At 35.6% G+C, this 15642-nt stretch overlaps 1 protein-coding gene across 1 annotated transcript; it reads right to left on the reverse strand.

Annotated features, from left to right (window-relative positions):
- Positions 1–195: 195 nt before the first annotated feature.
- irak1 (interleukin-1 receptor-associated kinase 1) lies at positions 196–15317 on the reverse strand. The gene is made up of 14 exons (XM_067394397.1): positions 15040–15317; positions 14193–14360; positions 11752–11865; positions 11564–11646; positions 11193–11378; positions 11025–11089; positions 9310–9424; positions 8126–8238; positions 6597–6804; positions 5495–5563; positions 5188–5412; positions 4081–4525; positions 3854–3973; positions 196–1951 (listed from the first exon to the last, which is right to left on the reverse strand). Exons 1-14 carry the CDS (start codon positions 15149–15151, stop codon positions 1854–1856), a joined length of 2121 nt encoding a protein of 706 aa, XP_067250498.1. The 5' UTR covers positions 15152–15317; the 3' UTR covers positions 196–1853.
- Between the last annotated feature and the right edge of the window lie 325 nt (positions 15318–15642).

The following is a 15642-nucleotide window of genomic DNA, read 5'->3' on the forward strand; positions in this document are numbered from 1 at the left end:
AATGTAAGTGTATGAAGACAATACACTTACATTATATATATATACATTTCTGAGATGATAGGAGACTAATTTTTTGAAATATGAATCAAAAGATCCCTCTTCATTATTTTTCCCAATTTTATTGGTGTGCCTTGCTTATTTATTTATAATTATGAATGCCATCATGAATGTATTTTGTGTATCTTGTTAAATAAAAAACTACCATCACATTCCATTTACTCATCAGCCATGCTCTGCAATCTGGATTACTAGTTTACACCCAAATACCATACATTTTATAGTTTGAATTTACATATTTTTTCATAGCTATGCTGTTGTATTGTTGCACAATTTGACAAAATCACTGCTTGATTGCACATGATGTGCAATAAAAAATATTCTGCTCACAAGTGATATTTACCGTGATTTGTCCATTTTCTTCTCACATCTTTTTATTATATTTACTTGAACAAAATCAAATACAGATAAAGTACAAAGCATTATTCGAATGTAGAATATGAATTAATTCTATAGAATCTATCCGTAAATCTATTGCTAAATACACACACACACATATAGCTACATATATATATATATATATACTGTATATATTAATAATTTTCACATAAATACTGAAATAGTTTATTTCAATATGTTTAGATAATTACATGTTTAAAACTATAACAACATAGTTTTGACACATTGAAAGTTTGGGTCAGGGACAAGGGGACAAAAATAAATTATTAAGGCACAAAAGTTAGCAAGTTTTGTGATCTTCAAAAAAAAAAATTATATATATATATAAAAATTAAAATTAGTTTTAATAAAAAAAAAAAATCAACCCTTCAGATATAGAAACTTACATTATAGAATATATAGCCTACAAACAGAAATAAGGTCAAATATATAATATTTTTTATTATGTAACAGAAACTATGGTAAACACGGTCTTTTCTCCTTTAACTCTAACATGATGATTTCTGTAATATTCATGAGCTCTGCATGAAAAAAAAAGATCATTCATGTAAATAGAATATGCTTATAGCACTCTCAACAACACACATAATAGTTGTATTCCATTCACAAAAACCCAGTGTTTTGATTAATGACCTAAACTTTTTCTTTCCGAAGAACAGATTAAATATACATCTGACAACAATTTTTCAAGTAAAACATTTTACAAGTCAGTGTGTGTACAATAACCAATAATGCAAGCAAAATCAAGAATTCAGTTTAGATTCTGAATCTGCCAATCACAAAATTAAGACTGTTTAAAAAAAAAAAAAAAGCTTTTTGGAACAGTTTGAAAAATGGGAGATACATGGACCTTTAAAAAGCAACGGGCTAAATAGGCCTCTATTTCGGTATTGCTGTAGTTTTGCTGACAATAAAAATAAAAATAAATTGTGCATAATGAACAGGCTAAATGTTCAATTCAATTTATATAACAATCACCAGTTAGTACCATAGAAGATTAGTCATTAATGTTAAATAGTACTCTCATACATGTAAGTGTTTTGGCCATAATCCATAAACTTGACTTTATGCTATTTAAAGCAATATGCCTCTGAGAACTAAGCCTAAAACAACAGACAGACATTTGATCGCCAAAATAACAGGCGTATAACAATAAATTATGCACTTTTATATCTTCGCCTTTGACTTGTCAGTCAAGATTCACAGGTTTACAACTTTCATTATCTGTACCACTTTTCACTTGCTATTACCATCAAATAAACAAAACAGCTTTGGCCGAGGTATTTATGGAGGTATTTTCTCTACCATAACCGTAAAAAAAGTACCATAAAGAAATTAATGTATATTTTGAGTAATATTTTAACAACTGTCGTGCACTTTCTTCCAAACATCCAGCGTTAAACTGCAGCAGGTGACTGCACGTCAACTCCAGATGTCTCACTTGCAAACTCATCACTCTCTTCTGGCTCCCTCGTTTGAGTGTTCATCCCTCGGTCTACAAAATGTTGAAAAAACAAATATATTTAAATATTATATACATTAATAAATATATCTAGCTCCATACATATATGGTTTCTTTTTCACATGACTTATACATACACATACATGTACATGTACACATACACATATACACACATATAAAAAGGACACCCTTTAGGATTTTTGGTTTTACATATCAGGACATAACAAATGACAAATTACACTGTCAATATTCATTTAACAATAATAAAGCCAAAAGGGAAACGCCATGTGTGACAAACTAAGTACACCCTATGATTCAGTTGTTTGTAGAGCCACCTTTAGCAGCAATAAGCTGAAGGAATCATTTTCTGTATGACAGTATCAGTCTCTCACATTCTCTCTTCTTTACATTCAGTTCACTATATGTTGCTTCATTTCTTTGAGGTTTGTGGGCATTTGTTTATGCACAGCTCTCTTAAGGTCCAGCCACAGCATTTCAGTCGGGTTGAGGTCTGGACTTTGACTGGGCCATTGCAACACCTTCATTCTTTTCTTTTTCAGCCATTCTGTTGTAGATTTGCTGGTGTGCTTGGGATCACTGTCCTGTTGCATGACCCAATTTTCAGACAGATTGCCTCACATCTGAACACTTTGGTGTACAGAGGAGTTCATGGTCAACTCAATGACTGTGAGATACCCAGGTCCTGTGGGCATCTTTCTTCTGGTGTTTTTCAGCATTCATAGAAAAGTTTTTTTTTTTTTTAGTGTCATAAGTTATTAGAACTGTGACCTTAACTGCCTACCACCTGTTAGGGCCAGATTTTCTGACAACTTACACCAGCGCAAACCTTATTTTGGAATTAAAAACTACTGTCAGGATTTACTAAAGACACACAGTGAAAAATTAGTGCTGAAAAGGTGTGGACAGTTTTTTTTGTGGCTGACCTTAATGCATAAGCGTTTGTAGGAGTTTGCAAAATTTATTGCAATGAATCACGCAAGGTGATTTACTAAGGTTTGCGCTAGTCAGTTTTCTGTTATTTGCGCCATTATTTACCACCCAAAAAAGCATGTCTTAAACCAGACGCTAATTTGCGCTGCTCTTGGTAGATTCCGTTGGTCATTATGAAAATGATCAGGCTGTGTCATCAGTGACATCAGTCACAGGGCAATCTGATTCTACTCGAACAGATGCAATCATGATAACCAGCATCTATGGGTGCTTCTCAATATCCCTCCTCGTTTCCTCGCTCCTCCGTCCTCCATCCTACGACCCGGAAACCGATGGAGCTCAGCCATCTTGAAGGACATCTCAATTCTCTAATTGCACCGTGAGGAGGCTTCCTGAGGAGTCATGAGCGAGGATAAACAGGTGCATCCTTTGCGGAAGTCTTTCTCATCGAGTAACCTGACGCACGCATAAATTCTCCTCCCCCTTCTTATCTGTCACAATAATTTAAATGTATGCGTTACTTTTACAGATTAAATAAACTTTATATCTCATATTTCAACTAGGTATCTTGCTTTATTCATATTTATTATATTTTTTTAAATAAGCAAACTTTAACAACATGTGGGTAGATCCCTCGTGTGTAGCTGATGACGCTTTGAAGTGACGCTAAAGGGAGCGAGGATTTATCATTTCACTTTATTCATTTCCTCCGTCCTCTCGTCTTTTCCTTACGTCCTTCCCTCGCATCCTGGAGGGGTGGAGCTAAGACGCGAGGAAAGGAAGCAAGGAAAGGAAACGAGGATACACAAATAAGAATTGAGAAGCACCCATTGACTATACTAAATGGGTCATTATCAGCTCAGCTTGAATGAAATTCCATCTTAAAACATCTTCTCGTGTTGCCTGAAGAACCCAGAACTGTCTCCACCAAACATTTGTTTGTAACAGTTATGGAATCCATTTACAATTGATTTTCACACTTACACAATGAGTTGCCTGATGAGAGCAGATCAGAAGTTAAAATCCTCCCCTCTTCATAAAGCTCCATTTTCTTGACCAGTCGCTGCCTTACGGGGTTGATAAACGCTTTCTGGTCAGAAAAATCTGTAAAAATTCAGACAGAGAATGAAAAGAAGAAAGATACATTAACAAAATGCTCATTTAAATATGTATGATGTTCCTTATCTATCCGTTTTAATAACAAATATTACCTTCATTCAGACTGGACTGTGATGGGTTTTCCTCTAAAGAACTGCTTATTTCATTGCTCTGAACGCCACAGGCCCCACATGACGTCGACTGAGGTCTGCTACAGTGACTTGTCAAGTATTGAGAAAAGCCTTGACTCTCATCCGATTCACATGGCATGCCAGAGGACTGTGAAGCCCATGATTCAGCATTCAGCTCTGACACTGAGCAGCTAGACTGAGTCATTACAGAGTTTAAGGTGGGAAAGACAGGCTTTTGAAGGTAGGGGTACGTGTTCTCTTGAGGGTGGAGTTTGGAGAACTGATGGGTGAGAGAGTCCAGAGAGCTGTCGTCGGAGCGCAGAGGCTCAGGGGTGGATGGATGAGATGATACAGGAGATAATCTGACCATGGTCGATCTGCCAGAGGTCTTCAACCCTGAATGCACATCTTGAAGTGCTTTAAACACCTATAAAAACACCAAAAGAGCCAGAATAAGCCTGATAATTTTAACTAAAACATAATATTATGAGGGGGTGTTATGGTTTATAAAAATCTTATTTATTTTCCTGATGTATAATTGTTAGCCCGACAATCCTAAATTAGTTTGTGACTACTTTCCATTCAGAAAGTTCAAAAGTTTGGAATAATTAAGATTGAAAGAAGTCTCTTATGCTCACCAAGGCTGCATTTATTTGATTAGAAATACAGTATTTTTATTTTATTTAAAACAACTATTTTCTATTTCAATCTATTTTAAAATATAATTTATTCCTGTGATGCAAAGCCGAATTTTCAGCATCATTACTCCAGTCTTCAGTGTCACATGATCCTTCAGAAATCATTCTAATATGATGATTTGATGATCAAGAAACTATTTTTTTTATTATTATCAATGTTGAAAACAGTTGCGCTGTTTAATATTTTTTAGTTTATATATTTTCTTGATGTTCACAAGAACATTTTTTTGGAAATAGAAATCTTTTGTAACATTAAATGTCTTTACGGTCACTTCAATTTAACTTGCAAATTAAAGTATTTTTTTTCCTTAGAACAAGTTACATAACCCCCTTTAACATATTAAAATCAAAATATAATATAAACAAATAGCATTTGAATAGATTCTCCTACTTCCGTCATAGGAGGCCTCTTCTTCCTCCGTCGTTCTAAACATCGACATGCCATTTGAGAAATTTCCATTGATCCACGAGGGGTAGGTGTGTCTTTAGTCATCAATCGTGGATCCAGATGTTTCTTGCAGATGTTCTCCGCTGCGTTAACATAGGACAGCTCTCGCGAGTGCTTCCCTTTGCTGAAGCTTCTCCCATCATCTTCCTCCTCTTTAACCAGATCTTTCTGTGAGAAATAACAGATTTAACCCTGGTTCTAACCCTAACCCTAACATATGTTACTATAAATTAACTTAAGCTTTTCTTACCAAGTAAACAGTTTTGGACTGGCCATCGACCTCAAGAGCCTGCCGTCCAGTAAGTACCTCTAGTATGACCTGCGGTACGAGAGAAACTAGAGTGTTACTTTATCAAAAATGTAAGGCCGAAGGACGTTTCAGCATCTCTGTACGAACATGAACCATCAAAGAGTTAAACAAAATATGGAAGTGAGGATAATAAAGGGTGGGTCCTCCTTAAAAAAAAACCAACTCACACCCATTTAAGTGGACCAAAAAGTAGTTTACATTGGCCTTGAAAGTGAGCTTAAATCTTATTAGGTGTGATGGAGTCTCAGTCCATTTTCAATTCTCAATGGGTGCTTTTTTGTGGATCCCAGCCCACTTGAATGTTATTGTAATAAAATATTGTTGATGAGGATGATGGTGAACATTTGGGTACAATTAGGGCTGTCGAAGTTATATTAACTTATTGCTATTAAAGAGATAGCTCACCCAAAAATGAAAATTGTCATCATTTATCACTCCCCCTCATGCCGTTCCAAACTCGTAAGACTTTTGTGTTCTTCAGAACACAAATGAAGATACTTTAATGAAATCTGAGAGATTTCTGTCCCTCCATTGACAGTCTACACAACTACCACTTTGACGCTTCAAAAAGTTCACAATGAGATCATAAAAGTAACCCATATGAATTGAGAAGCTTAGTCCAAATTTGAGGTTTGAGGTTTGTTCTCAAACAGGTTCGGTTGAGCTTCTGTTCATGTTCGCAGATCAATGTTTATGTGAATAAAAGCCTAAATTAAATCTGTTCATCATATAAAGCGATCGAGTCTCTTCACAAAATTTGGACTAAACCACTTAATTCATATGGATTAGTTTTAGTCTTTACTTCTATCACTCTACTTTTTGAAGTGACAAAGTGGTAGTTGCCCAGTCCGTCAATGGAGGGTCAGAAATCTCTCAGTTTTCATTAAAAATATCTTTATTTCTGCCCTGAAGGTGAACCAAAGTCCTACGGGTTTGGAATGACATGAGGGTGAGTAATTAATGACAAATTTTTATTTTTGGGTGAACTAACCCTTTATGAGGTTTTGCTTTCACAATGCATGTCTTAAAAGATGAATCTCACCACTCCAAAGCTGTAGACATCAATCTCCACTCCTAGCTGTCCATCCTTCAGGTATTCTTCCGGGAGGTATGCGAGAGTTCCCCGTACCGTTGCAGTGTGAGCCACGGTGGACGTCTTGCCTGGGGTTTTGCTGGGGCTCCGACAGAAACGCGCCAATCCAAAGTCCCCCAACTTGGGCTCCAGGTGATCGCCTAAAAGGATGTTAGAGCTGAGGGAAGATGACCGGTTTGTGAAAGAGGCCTGGTGCAACCCTAATGGTTAACATGAAATCAACATTAAATGGCATTTGCAACTTATTTAATTTGTTCGACTTATGGGAACAATATATTCAACAAAAAGGAAAAATGGGGCTTCAGTTGATGATGGAGTTGCAGTTAGCAATTAGGTAAAACCCAACAATTACTGCATTTTCATGAACAATCATTTCTGCCACTTCTAAGCACTCATGATAATCCACATCAAATACTGACGATTCAGCCTAAACATACACTATCATTTTAATCTCTTATGCTCACAAAGACTAGACTGGGTAAACCCAGCCTGATTTGCCGGCAACTCAGTCTGGAAACCCGTATATTAATTTCTACTGCTTCTGTTACACTTTTGCGGGAACCAATCACAGACTGGCTTATCCACCTTGCTCGCTATTGGCGGGTATAACACGATGACAATAGAGAAGCAACGACAAGCACAACCGTTAATACAATTCCTTTTAACCTCTCGACGATGCTCAATGACTTTAGTTTAGCAAACAAATCGCTCGAGTGGGTGTAAATACCACTCACTTTCGTTTTTTTCGGGGGTTTTTTTGCACAACCTGCAAAAATCACTCGATGCCATTGCTGCTTCTGCAAACCGCTGATCAATGCTACAAACCAATACAAACTACACCTGTTTGGAGTTTCTGCGTCGCTCTGCAAAGTACATCACCTGGATCGTTGATCTGATTGGTTGAAGGACTATCCAATTGCATGAATAATGCTTGTTGATCACGCCTCTTGTTCAGTAGGAAATACATACAGACTCCCCAGACCAATGTTCAATTTTAAATTGAGCTTGGTCTGGTGATAGCCAGACAACAAAGACTGCATTTTATTACAATTTTAAAAAAACCTTTCTATTTTAATGTATTGTAAAATGTAATTTATTTCTGTGATGCAAAGCTGAATTTTCAGCATCATTACTCCAGTCTTCACTCTTCAGTGTCACATGATCCTTCAGAAATCATTCTAATATGCTAATTTGCTGCTTAATAAACATTTCTAATTATTATTAGTGTTGAAAACAGTTACGCTGCTTCATATTTTTGTAGAAACAATGATACTTTGATGAACGGAAGGTTCAAAAGAACAGCATTTTTACTGGAATCTTTTGTAACATAAGTGTCTTTACAGTCACTTTTGATCAATTTAATGCACCCTTGCTGAATTCAAGTATAAATTACTTAAAAAAAATAAATAAATAAATAAAAATGGATCCCAAACTTTTAAATGGTAGTGTTCATGTGGTTTACATGTTCTTGTACTCACCTCTTGATATCTCCATGAATAAGTGCAGGTGAACAAGAATGCAGGTATTGAATAGCTTTTGCAGTGCCCAGTAACACATTTACACGCTGTGACCAAGAGAGGGCGTTGCTGTCCTGAAAGAAACAAGCATTATGAAAAACAAAGACTCATGACTTGAAAGGGTTAGATCACATAAAATGAAACTTCTATCATTTATTCACCTTCATGGTATTCCAAACCCAAATGACCGTTCTGAGGGCTTATTTCCATACAAACAAAGTGCATGAGGATGATACACAGAAATAACAAATTTAAGTAAGTTGTGAAGCACAATATTTAAATGTGCTAATGAGTATGGAAGATTGTTTTTAAATATTAAACTTTTTATCTCACAATTCTGACTTTTTTTTCCCTTGCAATTGCAAGTTTACATCTCACAATTCTGACTTTATTTCTCAGAAAATTGCGATATTTAAATTCGCAATTGCGAGTTATAGTCAGAATTGCGTGATATACTTTATAACTCGCAATTCTGACTTTATAACTCGCAATTCTGTCTATAACTCCCAAGTCTGACTTTATAACTCCGAATTGTGAGATATAAAGTCAGAATTATGAGATATAAAGTCAGAATTGTGAGTTATAAAGTATATCACGCAATTCTGACTTTATATCTCATAATTCTGACTTTATATCTCACAATTCTGACTTTATAAGTATATCACGCAATTCTGACTTTATATCTCATAATTCTGACTTTAAATCTCACAATTCTGACTTTATATCTCACAATTCTGTCTATAACTCGCAATTCTGACTTTATATCTCACAATTCTGACTTTATATCACAATATTGTGAGAAAAAAAAAAGTCAGACTTGTGAGATAAAAAGTGTAATTACCTTTTTTATTTTTATGTCATGGTGGAAACAAGCTTCCATAATTGACAGATGAGATGATTTTCAAAAGATAACAATTTGAATTACATTCTATCTTATGACTTCAGAACACTTAAAATACGAGTCATACAAACTTTTTTTGTAATTTCTTGACCTCGACAGCATTGTCTCCATTTACTTTCACTGTTTGTCATACAGGCATGAGGGTGAGTAAAAAATGAGTTTCATTTTGAGTGGACTACGCCTTCAAGTAACACACTAAATCATGAAGCAGAGCCTATATTGTCTTGCAAATGTGGTAACTCACCTCACAGCGTAGTCGGTCTTCTAAAGAGCCATTCTGCATATAAACATATATGAGACAATAAATTTGTCTGTCTATACTGTAGCCAACAAAGTCCATTATGTTGGGATGCCTGTATCTGCGGAATAAGATAGAGCCTAATAAAAAATGTGTTGCTTTAGATTGCATTACATAACATTAAATGAGAGCATTACAGTAGCTGAAAAAGCAAGGCTTGAAAGTGTTGGCTGAAAAATGTGTCAGAAAAAAAATTGACCCAATTAAGAGACAACAGGATGACAACTAACCACAAAAAAGATTTTGAGGGTAGGCAGGAGACTTTCATTTTTGGCTCATGAAGACGTGCTGTGCATAAAGGGCAATCAAATTTCAGGCGGGTAAGTCCCGTTCTGCATTTCTGTTAAACAAACAAATGAATCACAGCCAGACTGAAAAAAGCTGATTAAAGGCTTGCCCAAACTAAAATGATAAATATTAAAATCTTATCAGATTTTCGAAATGTAGGAGACCACAAACATGATGAAAAAAAAAAAAAAAAAAGACGATAGATTAGATCATTTCGTTTCCATAATGTGTGGGGTACCACGATGTGACCAAGACACCACACATTAACAGATTGCATTCATAAACAACAAGAGTCCCTACTGTGAACTCAGGGTCAAACTGGGACTCAAAACAGGCAAGAAGAAATGGCGATAATAGAGTTTGGACTGCTTTTTACAGAATGTTTGCAGGGGAAAAAAATGAAAATGTTTGGATTAAGTTGTGTTTTGCTTCCGTCTTCTGTCAGCTCGCTTCCATCATGTGACAATCTACGAAGTGTGTGCGTGTTTGTCCTCTGGGTTCCCCCTTACACAACAGGATTTCTGATCTTAAATGTTCAACATGTTGGATATTTATGATTCGAGATTGGTGAGGCCCTGACATTCTTCCAAGCAGATTCAATCACTCTTAAAGTTTTTTTGAAGCTTTGATTGTGTTTATAGTGTGCAATATAACATGTGTTCATGTTTCGCGTGTAAAAAAAACAGTATTTTTCACATAATTTACTTATCTGTATACCGCTGTTTCCACTGTCATAAAAACGGGCTGATGAGTTCCTTGTTCTATGAAGTCCCTCCTTCAGAAATACGTAACGAGTTCTGATTGTGCCAGCGGTTCCTGTGTTGTGATTCGACAGCAGCTTAGCGCATCTTGCCTGAAAGGTCACACCTCTTACCATAATAACAGCGTTTCGACGACATGGCGACAAACACACTCTACAAACGCAACTCTTGTGTATTCCTGTGGGCGGAGGTTAGTCAAAAAACTGTTTTAGTGACGTCATTAAAGAAGGAAGTAGAGGGATGTAGTCCAAACTGGACGTTCGATGTAGGCGACTTCTGTTAAATAAAATATCTTGCTTGGTATTGAACTTTGAGCTTTAAAATTTTACAGATTTTATTTATACTCCAACAACAACATTACACACTAACTAAAGTTTGAAACATGGGATCACGAAGAATGGGACCTTTAATACACATCACACAAGAGGAAAATCTGATAAGATAATCTGTAGAAGCATCAAGATACTTAAGACTTTACCTAGGATTGTTGGAAAGAGAATTTGGCCCAAAATATGCATGGGTGCCTTAAGACAAATCAGGAAAGACAGATTTAAAGCACGAGAGAAGGAAGCATAAGCCACAGGAGCAGAGGATGGACAGGCAGTTTCTTACTGTGAAAGTTTTTCCACTTCGGTCCTGAAACTTTCCTTCACGACATCCCAATCCAAATGAGAGTCCTGCTCCGAACATCCATGTGAAAGAAAAAAGATGGATGTTAAGGAAACTGAATGAATGACTCAATAACACAACCACCAAACTCACAGATGTTTGTTTTAGTACCTCTTTCAGCTTCTTCACAGCGAACTCTGTGTTTCTCATCACAGCTTGATACACGTGCCCGAAACCTCCTTCTCCAATCTGCTTGCACGGCGAAAAATTGCATGTGCCTCTCTGTATTTCTTCAAACGGCCAACTCATCGCAGTGGAGTAAAGAGGCGGGGGATCCACCCGGTTCTTACTTGGGCACTGTAAACAAACACAGAAGTGTCATTGGATTAAGAAAGGGAAGAAAAACGTAATGCCTAAAGGAAGAGATATGCTGACTAATGCCTTTCCAGCACAATAAAAATAGAGTGAACGCTCAAACCTATCAAGTCTTTTTTATTAGTACTTTTAATGGTTAATTTCTTTTTTTCAATCAAATAAAGCACCTTTTCGGCTATATTTGAGGTTCTTGAATTGATGGAGTCCATATCAGGCGGTGGAGGGCTAGGCTTGGGTAGAGGCCTGATTTCTGGAAAAACAAAATTACCTTATATTAAAAATGTTTTTTTTTACCATCATAATGTTATTATTTATATCATCAGATGCAAGCACTGCAGAAAGTTTAACATGTTACCGTGGACCGGGAGAAACTCTTTGATAAAGCTGACTGTACTGGGTTGACATGCCGTGGCTGGTGGAACCGGTGAAGGTGACCGTCGCTCCAAACGAGACTGCGGTATACGTCTACCTTTGGAAATGCATACAAAGCTACATTAATGGACAAATATACAATAAATTGCACAAAACAAAATTATAAAGCTGAAACATATCAGGTACATTTTTTCCCCTAAAATTACATATCTATAATACACTGTTATTTTAGTATTAAATACTATTATAGTATTTATTAAATTTATTTTGAATCAGCTGTTATTTTTATATTTTCAGTCTTCATTTTAGTTTGTTTTAGTAATTTTATGTGCTTGTCATTTTTAGTTTTTTTTTTAATTCTAATTTTGTTACAGTTCTTTAATAATTTTAGCTAAATCAAAATTTTAAATCATACATAAATCATATATTAAATGGCGTTAAAGATTGCTTCATTTCAATCTCATCTGCTCATTAGCAAAAATATATTTTTTTCTCCCTCTCTCATATATTTATTTTATATATATATATATATATATATTTATTTTATATATATATATATATATATATATATATATATATATATATATATATATATATATTTATTTTATATATATATATATATATATATATATATATATATATATATATATATATATATATATATATATATATATATATATAAAAAATGTTATATTTAATATCTATTTATCATCATTATTGGCTGTTGAAAAACCCATAACTATTAATTATTATTCATTAATTGTTAGGTTCAGTTTCAGAGGCACAGCAAGTTATTGCATTTTGATGAAAGATTGTAGAGACAAATATTTTTTCTATGAAATAACAACATGCACTGAGAAATCAGCAAAATAAGACTGCAAATGTGTTTTAAAGCAAATGAGGTCAATTTGGACTCTGCTGAAGATTAGTTTAGATAAGTTAGTTCACCCAAAAATGAAATTTCTGTCATTAATTACTCACCCTTGTGTCGTTCCAAACGTGTAAAATCTTGTTCATCTTCGGAACACAAATTAAGATGTTTTTGATGAAATCCGAGGGCATCTCTCATTATTGGCCTAAGCTGAACACGTGAGCAGCACAACGCATGCATGTGATGCTGACGCAGGAGCCAGCCAATAATGAGCCGGCATTCGGACATAAACAAGGAAGCCTGCAGTATGTATTTCACTACATATGACAACGGTCCAAATTGTTAAATAAAGTTGTTTTTTTTGTTTTATTTTTACACACAAAAAGTATTCTAATCGCTTTATAACATTAAAGGATTAGTTCACTTTCAAATAAAATTTCTGATAATTTACTCACCCCCATGTCATCCAAGATGTTCATGTCCTCCTTTCTTCAGTCAAAAAGAAATTAAGGTTTTTGATGAAAACATTGCAGGATTATTCCCATATAGTGGACTTCAATGGAGCCCAAACGGTAGAAGGTCAAAATTACATTTTCAGTGCAGCTTCAAAGGGCTTTAAACGATACCAGAAGAGGAATAAGGGTCTTATCTATCGAAACGATCATTTTTGGAAAAAAATGTAAATTCTAAAAACGCAAAAAACACACTTTTGTATTCTTCAAAAAGCTTATGCTGTATGTCCTACATACATAAACTTTTTTTTTTTTTTTTTTTTCGAAAATTACAGATCGTTTCACTAGATAAGACCTTTATTCCTCATCTACCTTAAACCGTTTGGAGGCCATTGAAGTCCACTATAAGGAGAAAAATCCTGGAATGTTTTCATCAAAAACCTTAATTTCTTTTTGACTGAAGAAAGAAGGACATGAACATCTTGGATGAGTAAATGATCAGAAAAATTTTATTTGAAAGTGAACCAATCTTTTAAGGTTAAACCACTGTAGTCACGCTGACTATTTTAACCATGTTTTAACAACATTTCTGGACATCAAAAGGTTCAATGACGTTTCTGCTTGTGTGTGGATCACATACCCTCAGATTTCATCATAAATATCTTAATTTGTGTTCTTTAGGTCTTAAGGGTGTGGAACGACATGAGGGAGAGTAATTAATGACAGAAATTTCATCTTTGGGTGAACTAACCCTTTAAGTAACAAGCCTAATTAGTTGCCCCCCAACCCCACCACCTCATGCCAGTGGAGAATGTAACTGGTTGAGTGTAATCTGATCTCTAGTGATCAAAGAACAGAAACTAACACAAATATGCATGTGTGATCACAGCAGAGAAATGTTGCATGGTGCTTGTTTGTTCTTCACAACTGAAATGTTACTTGTCAAGAAAGTGGCCGAGTAAAAATGATCAACCGAGTTTCGTAAAACAACCACAAAACCCACCTGATAACCTGGCAGGGTAGAGAATCAAATGTGCTAGACTCAACAGAAGCAAGCAAATGTCAATATACAATTACATAAAAAATAAAAAGCATGCATACATTCAAGGATGATATCACGGGGCCGAAACCACTGCAAGCCTTCAAGAATCTGCACCAGTTCTCCAACCGTCCCATTACGACAGCCCCAATTGTGCATGAGGATGTCTGTGCGTCTCGGGCTTTGCTCCAAAAGACGTAGTTCAGTCTGATCAGATATTACATGTGAAGCTGCAATGGACATGAAAGCAGTGTTTAAGTTTAGTTTACACCAAAATGCCCACTACAGCAAAAACATAATGAATTAATATGGAATTATTCATGCTAAAACTTGGAGACAAAATTATGTATAAAGTCCTAACTAACATACTGAAAATGGCCAACAGTGGCAGAAAAAATTACATTTATTTAAACTAATTCCCAATCCCAGTTGATTGCCCATTGAGGAAAAGACCAAATACAGCTGTGATTTAACCATGTGATTTATCAAATCTCAGCATCTCACCTGAATGAATGGACACAACATACGTTGATCCATGTCCAGTGCTCAACAAATTCTGGCTTTTTAAACATATTGTTAATTATTTACCCGTTTATTTACTCCGATGTCATTAATCATCAGGCCAGGGCAACAATCCTGACACTTAGCAAAACATTCTCGTTACCTCAAATACATTCATAACAAAACAAATATCATGACAAAAGTTATTCACAACCAAACGAAATAAACAAACCCTCGATGTAAATAAATAAACATTTCACATGAAACTGAACTTTTGACGTCACCGCTCAGACAGCTAAGTTAAGTGAGTTAACGTTAGCGCGTGTGCTAATCCTCCAAGTTTCGAGTTAAATAGGTGAAAACAACATCATCATAATAGAAACCTAAAGATAAATAGATTATTCTTACCGAATAATATCCAGTCTGAGTGTGAAAGTGAGTCCATAACCCGTGTAAAGTGACTCATAACAGACGCGGGTAAGTTGTACAGAAACTCCCTCTCAAACTCCGCTCCAGACATTTTTACGTAACGTTACTTTATTATCTTTAATGTGTAAGTCTTTTTTTAGTCAGCTTTACGTGGTTCTTGAACGCGAAAGTTTCCTGTTTGTGGCTGTCACTTGTGATGGTGGTCTTGTTTTCTTCTTTTACTTTTAGTCACCATCACCAGCCCTCACGAATCGTACTAATGGCGAAGAACGCCTGGCTCATTAATATTTATTGCGTCACCTCAAAGGATGCGCGTCACCTACTTAATATTCATGAGCCACCGCTACAGCGTACTTATTACGCCCACATTCGAACGTCCAACAATTCGGCATCTACTTTCAGAGGCTTACGTCACATTACGTTTGTTAATATTCATAGTCACCACCCTCACCATAGTAGTGAAGTTCGTGAGATCCACCACGTTTAACTTACTCATATCTTCCATTTCCTTTTTCCACATTTAGTAATAGAGAAAGTTTCACCTTGCTTCTATTTAGCGCTGTGAAATGCAATATTCATCGG

This window comes from Chanodichthys erythropterus, chromosome 9 (assembly GCF_024489055.1).
Source record: "Chanodichthys erythropterus isolate Z2021 chromosome 9, ASM2448905v1, whole genome shotgun sequence".
Classification (NCBI taxonomy): domain Eukaryota; kingdom Metazoa; phylum Chordata; class Actinopteri; order Cypriniformes; family Xenocyprididae; genus Chanodichthys; species Chanodichthys erythropterus.